The sequence below is a fragment of the Vicugna pacos genome, chromosome 27, assembly GCF_048564905.1.
Source record: "Vicugna pacos chromosome 27, VicPac4, whole genome shotgun sequence".
Classification (NCBI taxonomy): domain Eukaryota; kingdom Metazoa; phylum Chordata; class Mammalia; order Artiodactyla; family Camelidae; genus Vicugna; species Vicugna pacos.
The window spans coordinates 26,498,391-26,513,766 of record NC_133013.1 but is presented as its reverse complement, the minus strand read 5'-3'; the positions used below and the strand labels follow the sequence as shown (position 1 = coordinate 26,513,766).

The following is a 15,376-nucleotide window of genomic DNA, read 5'->3' as shown; positions in this document are numbered from 1 at the left end:
TAGCTTATTTTATAGACTGGATTCATTTAAATTTTTAATGTTTTGTCCCCAGTTTTAAAAGTGATCATCTTTAATTTTATTTTTATTGAGAGTCTTTTATCCAAAAGATACACAGCATTCTTAGATACTTTCTGTGGAAATTGGATCATACCTGTTATCACCTTCTGTTTGTCTTCCTGAGAATCACCCCTTAAAACTCAGTGATTCCTAAAGCATCCAGAATTAGTGACCAGCTGCCCATTTGAGATGGCACCGAGAAGACCCCTGTCTGTGTCTTCTGAAAGGAAGTTGTGATTAGATGCAGCAGTGTCGGTAACGTTTAAGCAAGAACGTCAGTGACTTGCCAGACACGTGTGTCCGCAGCCTGTGCACTGTTCCACCCCCCCCCAAATTCCTTTTCTGAGAGTTAATTTGACTTAAATTTGTTAACGTTTTGATGTCGTGTGGTATCTGTAGGCATTGCGATGAAAATGAAACTGCACATTCCAGAAATATCCCTAATCCATGCTGCTTCTTTCCAAACCCCTCTTTATCCAAAGGGAACGTGTTGAGAACACCACTCGCCCAGGAGAGATGCAGGTAACCATTCAAAACCTGATGCCAGCGACTGTGTACGTCTTCAGAGTTACGGCTCAAAACAGGCACGGCCCCGGAGAGAGTTCAGCGCCGCTTCGCGTAGAAACGCAGCCTGAGGGTGAGTCCGCCGCGCCGCCCGCAGCCCCGCCCGCGGGGGCCTGCGCGGCGCCCAGTGCGCCTGCGCGCCGTCGAGGCGCCACCGACGCGGCCCCTCGCCGCCCCCTCACCGCGGGGGCCTTACGAACAGTTCCCCGAGAGCAAAGCAGTTCTCACCTAATTGCAGCAGATAGTGTAAGACAACGTAATTCTGCTGACGGATGCTCGGATTTCACCGATCCTTTGTGAGAGTTCGCTCAGACGCCTTCCAGAACCTTCCCTCTGAACTCATCTAGTATTGTGTCTCTACAAGTCTGAGGCACATTGTCACGTTCTATGAATGTAACTCATTAGTTTTATGGCAGAGAAGCCTTTGTCATCCTTATCTTCCCCACCCTGTCTCATGCAGTGCCTCACAAGCAAAGTAGGTATTTAACAGTTTTTGTAACAGTCAAATCAGAATTAATGCTTTTCCAACGAGGCTTTCTTCTAAATTTTACCGTCTTTTCACAAACCACTGTTTTTCCTCCGAGTTTTTCTTTTACTGTTAACTGTACTAGTTTTTCTGTTTTAACAGACTTCCAGTAACAAAAATTTTTACTTCAGCTAGGGGGCATGTGAGTTACATTTGTGGAAGCTACTGACTAGGGAACTAAACAGACTAGATGAATTTCCCAGTGAAACTCTGGAAATAATTCAGAGACTCTACATGATGGGTGGACTAAGCAAAGTCAAGAAGCTGTGGAACTTGACTGTCTCACGCTGCAGCTGATCACCCGGCAAACAGCTGTTGAGGACCTCCTCATCCAGACACGACACAAGCTATTAGAGAGGCAAGGGGTGAACAAGATAGGAATTCTCCCCCTAAAGAATGAGCAGTCAGGACAGGAGGCCACTGATCATTTTGGTGATAAAAGCTTAAAGATCAGGAGTCAAACCCAGGCAGGACCATCAGAGAGTCACGGGGTTGATTTAAGGAAGGTCTTGTGTTCTCACCACAGGGAAAGGACGTTGAATGTCACAGGTCCTGTGTTTAGAGAAGAGCAGAAACAATCTATTTCAAGCTCAGTTTTCCCCCATTACCTTTTGTGTGTGGGCATCGTTCATGAGAGAGAACAAAGAACAGTTACTGTAAAAGGTCAAGCAAGTCAGGTTCCTAGGAGAGGATGAGACTGAAGGTTGGCCTTGAAGCATTTGACTTAGAGCAAGCATTCCTGGGAAGGGAGGATACTTGACCCAGTTCCCCAAAATAGGATCAAATAATGCACATGCAAGATGAATCACGATACAAAAGGAAAAGACCACTGGATTTGATTCAGTGCAAGGGTTCCATCCTGGGGCTACAAATCTTCTGAAGAAACGTAAAAATATTTATGGGGGGAAAAAGCATATGGCTTTCATTGTCACTTCAGAACTTACCAGTAGAACGGTTGAGAACCACTGGACAAATGGGGCATTGTCAGTTTAGAGATGAAAGACGAGATTGACTAAGTGCCTGCCATGTGCCATTCCTGCTGTACTAGGCAGCCAAGACGTAAGATGAGTAAGACTTGACTTCTGGCCACAAGGAGCTTAGTCTGGTACCAGAGGCAGGCAGGTTAAAGGGCAATAGTGTGATGTTCTGTCATCACAAGGAAAGGAGGCCGCACAGTCGTCCGTTCAGGGAGTTTGATTAAAAGAAAGTAACTAAAGAATGTAAAGGGAAGTGACAGCAGGTTCTGGTGAGGGTGTTTTAGGAATGGAGAGCTACTGGAAACATGTTTTGGCAAAAGAGGAGTTAGTGGAGAGAGATTTGCATTTCGTCTGGAGGTATTCAGCCTGTTGAGGGGAGGCGTAAGTGTTGGAGTCAGCCCTTGGAAAATATTTTACATTTTCAGCTTTACAAATGAACTTAAAATTTTTTCCATTTTTTTATGCCTCTGTACATATGAAAAGAATTTATTAGCGCCTTTCTTAGGATCATATTTGCCTATGTTTAGCCAATGAATATATTGAAAGTGATTTCAAGGGAATTTGTTGTGTTTTCCTTCCCCTTAAAAAGTTAGAGGAAAGTTTTCCGTAGCAGCAGAAGCGTGACAAATCCCACCTGTCAGGCTGCACAAAATATGCCCTTAACGTTAAGTGAATAACATGATTCATGACTAAATAAAGCAAACAACAGTCAGAATAACCATATTCAGGTTTCTCTACGTTGGTAGCAAAACTAATCTTAAGCTGTGGTGCTGTTGCTTAAGAAAACCAGTTTGTTTTACATTTTGTTAATTTTTTTTCCCTTCCCTTCAATCTGATGGATGTCCGTTACAGACGCCCTAGCACCAGAGAAATGGTTTTCAGATACAGAACGTCCACCAGAGTGGGGGCGTAGCCACTGCCCAGGATTTGTGTGTCATTTGGGATTGGAACCTGTCAGTCAGACAAAAAGAATGTTGTAAAAAAAGGATGTGAGCTGTCGTGGGATTTAGAGCTGGGCAGGCAGTCGGTGAACCAGTTGTGGAGCCTTCCAGTCACACACACCCCGTGAAGGCAGCTGTCACAATCCCCTAACTGGTCTTCTTGAGTCCACGTTTTAGAACCAGAAACTGCCTAACTCCTGGCTCCACCACTCACCCTCTTTCCTATCATCTGGGACTTTCTTAACCTCTCAGCCCCATCTGTAAGTAGGGATCATAATAGCATCTGTCTCATTTGCTTTAGTGCAAAGGTTAAATAAGATGTAACTCAAATACATGTAAAGCACTTAATGCTGGACTGACTGCAAGCATTCAGTCAATGGGAGCTGTTTTTTAAATTATTATTTGTCTAGCCTTGTTCCTTTACTGTTTTTCTTCCATGCGTGGGTTCACATATTCTTTCTAAATGCAAATCTGGTCATGTCTTGTCATGTTCCTGCTCAAACTTTTCAGTAATTAGCTAACACCCACGAGAGATAACCCAGACTCTTAGCAGGGCCTCGGAGGGTCTCCACTGTCTGGCTCTTGTCATCCGTGGCAGCATTCTCTGTTCCCACATCCATTCTCTGTTCCAACTTGAACCACAAAACACTGTCTTCTCACCTGTCATCTCCATTGACTGGAATAATTTGCGCTAAGCTAGTATCTGAGAAAACTGTTCATTCTTCCTGCTCCCCGGAAGTCTTCACCAAGCCATCCTTTTCCTTATAGAAGCAGAAGCGTGTACTCTCTTGATGCTGTTTTCGTTACAGAAATTATTACCTAAGCTGTGAGCACTCACGACATTCTTGTAACCATTTATGTGTCTGACTTCCCTCTAGACTGGCAGTTCTTGGTGGGCAAGACCTCTGTCCATCATTCATTGCATCCCCACTGCCTGGCGACGGAAGCGTCTCTGTGTGTGACCGTTGCTTTTATGTGCTGCAGTCCCACTGCAAGACTAGGATCTTACAAACCATGAGAATTCTACAGTGTTCGCTTTTTTTTTTTTTAATAAATTTGAGAGACTTGACAGATCATTTCTGGGTTTGAGTCATAAAGAGGGAAGTCATTTAATTAGATACTATCCTAAAACCGCTTTCGTCTAGTCACTTGTTTTCTTATTTTCTATTGTTTTTAAAACATGGCCGGTGTGATGTTATCGCTGAGAGTGGTCACTGAGGGGGTGCAATAAATTTCATTTACATCTTTCTGTTTTGAAATTTTCTTTCTAGTTCAACTCCCGGGCCCAGCACCTAACATCCGAGCATATGCGACTTCACCTAATTCCGTCACTGTCACCTGGGAAACACCACTGTCTGGAAATGGGGAGATTCAGAACTACAAATTGTACTACATGGAAAAAGGGACTGATAAAGAACAGGTATCATATGAAGCTATTTTTAATGCATTGATCAGAATAGTAGAGTTGAAATGTATTTCCAAAACTCAGTACTTGCTTGTCTAGAAATCTGACGGGAAAAAAAAGATGTATAGGAAAAGAAGAATTGACTGTATTTCTTGGTACCAAAATTTATTCTGTAGTTCTTGCCAGCAAGGGTCACTAAGCAAGCAATATTTCGGGAAATTGCCAGTGTTTATGATTCATTTGTTTTGACTGTTAAATAGCGTTCTATAAAAGGGATAAAAAATCTGCATTGTGTCAAATATAGAATTTGGATAATTCTTTATTTTGCAGCATTTCATTTGACTTGAGTTGTGTGTATATAAAGTGTTTTATTTTATTCAAGGATGTTGATGTTTCAAGTCACTCCCACACCATTAATGGGTTGAAGAAATATACAGAGTATAGTTTCCGAGTGGTGGCCTACAATAAACATGGTCCTGGAGTCTCCACACAAGATGTTGCTGTTCGAACGTTTTCAGATGGTGAGTCTTTCTTCCTGTGGAACAAAGTAGCGCGCTGGGAGCCCTGGTGGCGTAGTAGGAGTGTCACGGGATTGAGTCAAGAAGGTTCAGTTCAAATCCGGTTCTGGTTGTGCGACTTTGGCCAAGTCACTTCACATGTGTGAGCGTGTCTCCTTACATGTGAAGGGTAGATATGCCAACTTTGGGTTTGCAGTAAAGATCTGGTGAGAGCACACAGAACCAGTGCTCGGTACTAAATAGCTTCTTAGTGTCTTTATTTTTAGTAGGCACTTTTTTATGAGTAAATATTATTGCCTGTTCCTAACACAGACCGTTCCAGGTCTGTTGGAAGGCTGACCTTGCTCTACTTAGCAATCACATTTGCATGCCAGAGAGGTCTTTTAAATTCCTTAGTGTTTTGTGACAGTTTATTTCTCACCTGTGACTGAATTTCTAAGTTATTTGCGTATACCCATGACCTAAAGCAGTGGTTTTCAAAGTACATCTCGCCGGAGAGATTGAGTAGGTCAAGACTAGCATTTTAAAAAAATACCTTTTTAGGGTAGAACAGAAAACAACAGTTCACTGCACTTAGTAAGTGTTTGTATTGTTTCCTGAAACTCAGCTAAATCCAAGTGTCACAAAAATGTCTTTTTCTAAAAAATATGTGTGTGTGTGTGTGTATATATATATATATATATATATATATATATATATATATAGCCTTTGCGTTAGAGGCTGTAGTTTGACTCCTTTAAGCAAGTGGTCAGATACCACATCACTAATACAGAAGCAAACTGACATCATGGGATGTGATGCGTCAAGAAAGACATAACTTTACCTGTTTCTCCTGTGTTGTATCCCTGCCAAAAATGTTACCTGCGAACCCGATCATGATGAAACAACCAGACATACCCAAATTGATGGAAAGTCTGCAAAACAGTAAATAAATAAACTGGCCTGAATTCTTAAAAAATATCAGTCTCATGGAAAAAAAAAGGAGACTCATTCTAGGATCTAGATTAAAGGAAATTAAAGACACATGAAATAAAATTAGACATGTATGATCTTTGGCTCCTGAATCTGGGAGTCAAAACAGCTGTAAAGGACACTCTTGGTACAGTTACTTAACGTTAGACTGGTGTGGTGTTAGGCAGAGTTAAATATTAGATTATTAGGTATATTAGATAATCTTGTTATGTTAGAGTTTTGAACGTGGTCACTGTGTTACCATTGTGTTGGAGTATGTCCTTGTTCTCAGGAGAGGCATGCTGTAGTGTTTAGCAGTGAGGTTCGCAATGGCTGCGCCTATCTCTCGAGTGATTCGGAAACAGTATGCAGACAGGGAAGTGTGTCTGTGTGGATATAGCGAGAGAGTTGGAGCAGATGTGGCAGAATGTTAACAACTGGTGAATCCGGGAAAAGAGTGTGTGGTGTTCATTGTATTATTCTTGCTGCTCTTTTCTGTGTGCTTGACGGAAAGTTGGGGAAAATAAATACAAACTGTAGTTTGGTTAGCCACCTACAGAAGCCCATTGGTTAAAGCTTTCAAGAAAAGTCAAGGGGGAAAACGTTTAAGGCAGGCTTTTCGATCTGCACGTGAGCCGGCTTTACCTGTATTAAGGGGGCTGGCATGCTGACTGCAGTGCCTGGCGTGGGAGCCGAGAGTGTCTCAGCACGGTGCTTCAGGGCAGCACTCTGGAGCAAGATGAGCCTTGGCCCCTACGCCAGCTGAAAAAAATACCTGCCTTGAACCACATCTAGTTTTCTCACTTATAACAGTGGGACTAGTCATAGAAACTCCTTTGAAGAATTGTTGTAAAGTGTCTGCCGTGTAGGAGCGTGCACCACACCTCAGCTGGTGGTGGAGGACGAGGATGGTGATGGTCATGATGATAAACACAGCGACAACAGCTGTGCTGGTGCCCCTGCAACGGTCAGGTCCTCCACAGGGAGATGGCTGAAACCACCCCTGCACTTTGTTCAAAACACAGGTGCCTCAGTCCTCCAGACCCTCTGCGCCTGAATCTCTGGGTGAGGCCCGACGTGCCTTGTTATTAGCACAGGATACAGCAGTGAACAAGGAAAAACCTCTGTCCTCAAAAAGCCTGTAGCACAGAGGGCACTTGGTTATATGCCTGGTCACTACACATCAGAGAACAGGAGGGAGAAGTGTCCATGGGTGGGTTAGGAGAGAAACGCTCAAGTCAGCATTTTGTGACTGGAGAGGAAATGAGTCAGGTTCACTTAAGTTTTCTTTGCTTCTTATACTTACTACGAAAGGAGGTGCTGGCGGGTGTGTGGACCATAAACTTTGAGATACCCTTGTCTTGTGTTCTGATCTGTGAGAAACTCAAGTTACACAACTGTCTTTTTAACCAGCAGTCCCAAACTTCTCACACCTGAATGAGTGTTCCCTACTGTAGCTGCCTTGGGAAGCCAGATGGTCACTGTACTGAGCTGCCCTTGCTTAAACGTCTCTGCTCTACGTGGGAACTGCCTTCAGAACCAGTGTAGGAACCCCACAAGAAAGCCAAGCTCATTGGCTTATGTCCATCACCTTTCGGACTCACGATGACATTACCCAGTTCATTCACTTCCCGTATTCATTAGTCTTGTTTCCGGAAAATGTGTCCCAAGATAAAGATAGGCTATTGCCGAGAGTATTCAGAGGAGCACAGTATCGGTTCAGAATGCATTTGGAGTCTTGAAAAGTTTGGAGTCACTGTCATATCTGTCAAATAAGTACCTGACTTCCCAGAGGTGTGGCCTGCCTTGGGTGTGGGTGCAGGTGCATGAATATGTCGTGTTATTTTAAATGAACCAAACGTGCCACACCCTATCCAGATACTGCCATCAACATGCAGGCACGGCTGCTGGGGTTAGACCTTCAGGTTGCTTTTCGGGGTGTGAGATGCACGTTTGTGTAAAGTCTGGCCAAGAAGAGTCCCATGATGGGTGATACGTGGGTAACTGAAATTTGTTTTCTCTTTTTTTTTGCCTGTCCAGTTCCCAGTGCTGCTCCTCAGAATCTGTCTTTAGAAGTAAGAAACTCAAAGGTAAAACTTTATATTGCTGTTGTTCATTTTTACCGATGGACTGTTGAGCCTCAGAAGGGCTTACAGAGAGGAGAGGTTCTGTAGCAGAACAGTTACAAGCAAGGAAAGAAATGAAGTGACAGATGTTACACTTGCCAGTAAAGCTGGGCTTGGAGACCGACTTCAGTTTAGTCTGCCTAACTCTGTTGCCTTTCTCCTACGCCGAAATTACTTTAGCCTTTCTGCGAATCTAGTGCCATTATTAGGGAAATCATGACATTCTGGATCATAACCGTCCAGAACCTTGGTGACAAGGTAGAAAGAAGGAAGTTGTTGTTTGCGACACCATAGCCTCTTAGTGCTGCGAGGTGAGCCCAGTGCGAATCAGAGGCAGGCGCCTGGCAGGTGGTTGCATTGCTGAAACCGTCCCTCCTGGTCGGGTGCATTGTCCACTGAAGGCACGTGTACCACCCAGGGCCCCCCTGGGCTGCACAGACAACCAGGATACTTCATCCTTTAAAAAAAAGTACCTGGGGACTCCTTTTCCTCTAATAAACAACCAGCTGTTCCAACATTGTAAAATGATTATAACTCAATAAAAAAATGTTAAAAAGGAAAAAAAAGAAAGAAACAACCAGCTGTTCATTAACAGCCCTGTCTTTGAAAAGTTCTAGACAGAAATTACCTGACTTCACTGTTGCTGCAGTGGAGGTGGGGGAGAGCCTTACACCCAGCAGTGGTTTACTCCCTAATCCACGTGCCTCTGACCTGATGTTTTCCTTCGAAAACTTCACTGAGACTTCTGCCCAGTGTCTTCATTCTGGCAAAATACCCAGGAGATCAAGCGCCCAGAATGTACTGGCTCCCCATTGGGTCTTTGAGGGTTTTAAAATTAAGAAGTATTTTTGGAGTGATTTTTGAGTAAAACCCTGAGCGCTCTGCTGCCTTTGTGCTGTTCCTCTTCCGCAGGGATTTCAGGGCAATAATGCACAAACAGGACCAAGACTTGATGCATTCAGCCTGTCCCCTGTAATCTTGTCTTTCCCAGAGTATTGTGATCCACTGGCAGCCGCCGCCTCCAGCCGCACAAAATGGGGAGATTACTGGCTACAAGATTCGCTACCGAAAGGCCTCCCGAAAGAGTGATGTCACTGAGACCTTGGTGACTGGGACACAGCTGTCACAGCTGATTGAAGGTAGGCTGCTTTGCACATCGGCAGAAGCTCAGAGGTGGTGTCTCTCAGACGCTGAATTACACTGTTCTGACGACTGCTTTGGGCCGTTGACTTACAGATTCTTTTGAACCATGTTTGCTTTGTTCGTGTAATAGTTCGTTCTACTTCTGACTTGGTAAAAACTAGTGGAAAACACTCTTAAAGTTTCTGCCACCCGTGGTGAAATTGTGTTTGAGTTTTATTCCCTTACTTGGCTTTTTCTGTATTCTCCATGTTTTCTTTTTTGAATGTGTGTATGTCACTCTTTCATAATCTAAAAAAAAAAAAGATAAAGCTATGTAAGCAAAGAATCTGCTCAATCGGGTTGACAGCAGAGGCCTGTAAGATGATTTCTGCAGCGTTGACTCCGCTCTTGTGTGTGGCCTGAAACAACATTTGTGAGTAGCCACAGCAATGCAGGAATCACTCTTGCTACTGTGAACGTGATACAGTTTTAGAAAATTCTGTCAGGGTAGCTCCTTCTGTCTAATTTTCCCTTTATGTGCCACGGAGCAGGTAGCACACCTGATAAAACTGGACCCTGATCCCTCTCTGACATGGGTGACAGTTATCCCCCCCTTCCTGCCTTACGTAGGGGAGCTGGACTTGGCTCGCCCAGAGCAAGCTGGCTTTGCTGGAGAAGTGTGGGAGGGGATGAAGTGCCTGTTGCTCCTTGGGCAGTGGAACCGTGCTTAGGGAGAACGGAGGCAGATCCCCCAACACACCGTCCTGGGGTTTCCTCGCAGAGCTGGTAGAAGAGAACGACTGAGAACTGGAGTTATTTGCTAGTATTATTATCTAAGCCTTGAGAATGAGTTTCATCACCCTTGGGGAGCTCGAAACTTCTTACATCGCTGCCCTCCTGGCTAGACTCTGAAAGAATGAGAGAAGCTCAACAACAGTCACGTTTCTATGTCCCCAAAGGCCAGGTTCTTGGTGGAACTGAGATCCAGGGTGAAAAGGGGAATGGGCCTCCCCTTCATATGGGCATAGGTTTCTAAAAGCTGAGAGAGCCAGTGACAGTGAAAACCTGCGCCCTGGTGCCCGGCCAGCTCTTCTGCGTGCTCCTCGCATCACAGGCGGGATTGACTTCTTTCAGGCTAGGAGAAAGCGAATGTTTGTTTTCGGGGTACCTTTAAGTCTTCTGGTTTCTTCACATGAACCCCACAGCTCTAAGCTGCGGCAGGTAGATCTGGTTGCATGGTTGCTTCTGAGAGATCCCACTGAGGGAGCAGTGCAGCAAAACTGCTCATAGGTGCTCCTACAGGTCAGTCTGATTTCACCCCAAATACAGATAAATAACACTTCCCACCTATAAGGCCTTTATTTTGAATATTTAATAGCAGATAGTTACTGTACACCAGGCACCGTTTTTGTTTCTTATAAATAAAAATACAGTCCTTGCCTCTGTGTAGGCTGGCTGTTCATTTTCTCAGCGAAATAATTGGTGTATAAGCAAAATAACACTTTCATCATAAAAATAGCTTTTTATCAAAATTCTGGCATTTAAAAATCATATTTCGATTCATCCATTTGTTTGACAGACTACTGAACTTCTGTTAGTCCGTGCTGGCACTGGGCAGACCGTGTGAGCAGAAGTGCAGACCTTGAAGCATTAACTTGAGGCTGACAAGTATTAGAGAGCAGTACGGGTTCCCAAAATTCTGTTCTGAGCAGCAAGTGATAGGACTTTACGTTTTCACCAGCAGTTACGGTTGTGCCTTGTGTTTGTACCACTCACAGCGCTTAACACATCCTGCCATGTCTTTATGATGTGAGCTGAGTGCCTTGGTTTCAGCGGATGAACCCTCAGGTTATTGTGAGGGGGAGGGGCTCCGCCCTTTGATCACGTGTCTCCCTCACCCTTGTATGCTGCAGCTCCCCAAAGGGAAGGGGGTGATAATCTGACTGGTCGGATTCTTCCACGTCCTCGATTAAGCCGTGTTTGCCGGTAGCCCAGATTGTTGTCTGTTCACAGTCACTCATACCGGTTTAGTCCCCTCTGGTACTTCCTGCTCAGTGTGTGGTGGAGGAGACAGGCAGGTAGACTGACTTGGACCCAGCCGTTCTGCGTCTCCTTCTGTCTGGCTGCTTGCTTTCTTGTGGGCAAGCAGAGTCAGGATGGGCCCGCAGGGAGCAGAGCTCCCGTCTCTCCTCTCACCCTGTGAAGGAAGACGTGCCGCGCGGGGCTCATCCTGCTTCCTGGCCAGCTCCTCTTGCAGTAGCCCTCCCTGTGGCGTTGCTGTGCTGTGCTGTTGGCCAGAGACCCCGTTATCTGGATATGGGGAGGTAGGGTAATTTTCCAGACCCCTTACAAGACCTGTCGCGGGATCGGGTACGTAAGTGCTCTAAAAACAGATGCATGTGAACTGCACACTTGAAGATAGTTAAGATGGTAGGTTCTATGTGTCTTTGTACACAGTAAAAAAAACAGAAGCATGAGCCTGTGAGTGGCTGACCGCGTTGTTCTCTGTTGCTGTCCTCTGTCGGGCAGACTGACACGTGGCTCTGTGTTGCCTTTGATACGTGGGTGTATCAGGTGCTTTACTAGCTGCTAGTAAGTATGAAAGATTGCACAGTAGGAAGGATTTACTCCTCTTTTACTTACTGTATGTACTTATGAACGAGTTAACTGTTGAGACGATTGCTAAGCCATGTTTGATGTTTAAAATTTTTCTGCTGTGGTTATGGGGTGGCTCAGAGGACGGAGAGTCTGGTGTCCTCTGAGACCCACCGACTTTGTTCCTTTGTTACAACTCTTTCATTCTCATTGGCCTCTCTGGCCTCAGCCTCCTCAGTAATGAAATGATGGGATTACGTTTGGTCTCTGAGTACCTTCAGGCACTTTAAAAAACCATCTGCAGCCTCCTAGGAGCCTTGCTCATTCTGTTTTCCTCTCAGGCTGTGCGGACTCCAGCCTCCACGTGAGAGGTGGGAGCGCCTCTGTGCTGCGCTTATGTGTTGCCTGTTCTGTGTTAACTGCAACTGAAATTGTATCAAGATACTAGCTTTGTACTAAGTTGGTGGATGAGATATTTGCTTTCATGAGAGATTGTTAATCTTTTGTTTTTCCAAAGCTCTTGTTTCAGCCTCTTTTCTCTCATTTGGGTCTCAGGTCTTGATCGGGGGACCGAATATAACTTCCGAGTGGCTGCTCTAACCATCAATGGTACAGGCCCAGCTACCGACTGGCTGTCCGCCGAAACCTTTGAAAGCGACCTAGATGGTAAGAACAGCAGTCGGCAGGGCTGCCACAGCCGGGCGACAACTGCTCAAATGAGTCAGACTGGAAAGCCACAGATTCGGGGTATATGTGGCTTAGAGCTGTGAACGTTAGTGGATTATACTGCTGTCAGCAAGTCTCCTGGAATGTGTATTTTTTCTCACAGTCGCTTTTAAAGAACTGTCCCTTTAAGCAGAAACAGAGCAGATACAAATGTACAAGTGTTTTAAGTCTGCTTTTTTTTAGCAAGGCCACTAAGCAGATGGATGGTCTGAAATGTAAGGGTAAACGATATAAACTGTGCCTTTATTTCAGTCAGTTTCCTTTTGCCTTCGTCCTGGACACCTTGCCCTTTTCCTCGCTAGTTTTTTCAGTAACTCCATACGGGTGTGTGCACGTGCCTTTATCAGAGACAGGTGCTGCACTGGAAGACAAAAGGCTTGAGTCCTTATTTTCATTCTTTGTTTACTACTTTTTAAATTGAGGTAGAAATGTATGCCTTGTAATAATGTATTTGAAAGGCGCTGTAAATTGCCACCTTTTAAAGCTTCTTACTCACCCATCACTTAAATCAATTTGTGGTTCTAAGGTTTTATATTTTCTGACTTATCATGTTACTCAGGGGGGTAAGTAATTGATATCATTGCTGTAATGTGATCCTGGATCACCTCTTGACAGCAAGCTTTTATTTAGTTGGTGTTACGCCTTTCTCATTCCACCTGCTAGGGTTTGGGGATCTATGTGGGTCCAAGAAGAATGGGTAACACTTTGAAAGACAATTTATTTGTTTTTCTCCATTGGACAGAGGTTCTTGAATCTCTTTGTCTTCCCTCCCAAATAATTACTGCAACATCTTATACTTCAGGCTGTTTGAGTTTTGTTTTCTTAAGACTGCAATAAAACCATGGGTCATACTTCACTATACAGACAGATTCTCTTTGAATTATTGGGCATCATGGAAAAAACTTGGCCACCAGTAATTTGTCAGGAGGCTGAACACCATTCTGCAAGGATGATGAAATGTTCGGAAGGAAGGTGGGCCTGGATTTCATCTTGCTTTTCTACTTTCCTTCTCAGAAACTCGCGTTCCTGAAGTGCCGAGTTCTCTTCACGTCCGCCCACTTGTCACCAGCATCGTAGTGAGCTGGACGCCTCCGGAGAATCAGAACATTGTGGTCAGAGGTTACGCCATTGGTTATGGCATTGGTAGCCCTCATGCCCAGACCATAAAAGTGGACTATAAACAGCGCTATTATACCATCGAGAATCTGGGTGTGTATGCTAAGAGGACGTAATTGCATGTGTGATTTCTTTCTTTTTAACTCTTTATTGTGTAATAATACTAGTTTTACAGAAAACTTTAAAAAATAGTGCAAAGAATTTTTGTATGTCCTTCACTCAGACTCCCCAGAGGTTCGCATTTCCCCACACGTGCTTTATCTTCTGTATGCACCTGTTTTTCTCTCAGAACCGCTCGAGAGTAAGTTGCAGACATAATTCCCTCCTACCCGCTAATACTTCAACGTGCGTTTCCTAAAAATGAGCGCGTTTTCAACTGTAACCACAGTGCAGTTATCAAAACCAGCATTAGCTGTGAGACAGTATTTGTGGACTTCATTTACATTTCACCAGTGGCCTCATTAATATGTATAACAAAAGAAAAACGTTGTTTTCTGGTGCAGGATTCCCATGTTGTATTTAGTCACTGTGCTTCATTAGTTTTCTCTTGGTCTTTTCTTACCCTTTAAGACTATGACATTTTTGAAAAGTATGGACCATTTTTATTTTGTAGAATGTCCCTCAGTTCAGACTCTGTAGTGTTTCCTCTTTGTATTCAGTTTATGCGTTTCTGGAAGGAACAGCACGGAAACATGTGTTCTCACCAGTGTGTCAGCAGGAGGCCTGTGAGAGCTGGTGTTGTTAACTTCCATCGCTGGTTATAATGGTGTCTTCCACTTTTCACCACCATGGTTTTTACTTTTTTTCCTTCATAATTAAAAAATGCCTTGTAGGCGAGCTACCTTGAGTCTTTATAAATATCTTGTTTCTTGTCAAACTTTTACTCCCTAGTTTCAGAATCTTTAGTAACACTTATCACTGTGGCGTTTCCCATGCGGAAAACAGTTTATCTCCAATCTCTCTAGCTTGGCTACTCCAGTCCCTGTCCTCATTCTCAGAAGGAAAAGGGTCTGTTTCATTCCAAGCTCCGCCCATGGGCCTCCGACACATGGAAATCTTACTCATCCATTCTGACCCACGCTGTTCAGTGTACGGTAACAGCACTAACCCATTGATGAGTCGGAGTCAGAAGTGGATTCGAGAGCAGTCAGTCCTGGGACCAACTCCAGGAAGGTGATCTCGGCCAGTTTTCCTGTGCTCTGTACACTGACATCTCCATGTCTCCCCACACGCCAAACTAATCCCACATCAAGCTTTCAAAAATCTTTCCTGACTTCCTCTGCAGTTAAGATTATACACAGTGAATTTTTGAAATTCTGTAGTGGGAATTTTTTTTTTTTAATGTTTGTATTTGTTTCTTTCCTTCAGATCCCAGCTCGCACTATGTGATCACCCTGAAAGCATTTAACAACGTGGGTGAAGGCATCCCCCTGTACGAGAGTGCTGTGACCAGACCTCACACAGGTAAGGGACCCTGTGCACCTCTGGTCCTCAGCACTTTTTCCAGAAGCTGAAGTAGGATGTTGTCATGAGCTGTGCTTCATAGGTGTCAGTGGAAGGAAAAGTGCTTGTCCGTTTAGGGTATAGGCTTCAAACTGGAAAATAAATGAGCTTTCAACATGGACGTTTCTATTAATCCCTGTTTTTCTTTTTAGAAAATACTAAGAATCTTGTTATGTAAACAAATCTATGTAAATATTTAACTCGTTTTTAATATGTTGGGATCTAGAAAGCGTAGCTGTGGGAGAATTG

The 15,376-nt window shown here is 44.2% G+C and overlaps 1 protein-coding gene across 4 annotated transcripts in view; it reads left to right on the top strand.

The window, feature by feature from the left end:
* Nucleotides 1-15,376, top strand: part of NEO1 (neogenin 1) — a 157,995-nt gene that overhangs the window by 114,162 nt on the left and 28,457 nt on the right. For all 4 annotated transcript variants that reach the window (XM_072951072.1, XM_072951073.1, XM_072951075.1 and 1 more), the window contains exons 9-16: nucleotides 540-694; nucleotides 4,337-4,485; nucleotides 4,853-4,991; nucleotides 7,980-8,029; nucleotides 9,057-9,204; nucleotides 12,338-12,448; nucleotides 13,523-13,717; nucleotides 14,993-15,088. In XM_072951072.1, the coding sequence (XP_072807173.1) occupies nucleotides 540-694; nucleotides 4,337-4,485; nucleotides 4,853-4,991; nucleotides 7,980-8,029; nucleotides 9,057-9,204; nucleotides 12,338-12,448; nucleotides 13,523-13,717; nucleotides 14,993-15,088 (1,043 nt within the window). The remainder of the gene's footprint in view (nucleotides 1-539; nucleotides 695-4,336; nucleotides 4,486-4,852; nucleotides 4,992-7,979; nucleotides 8,030-9,056; nucleotides 9,205-12,337; nucleotides 12,449-13,522; nucleotides 13,718-14,992; nucleotides 15,089-15,376) is intronic.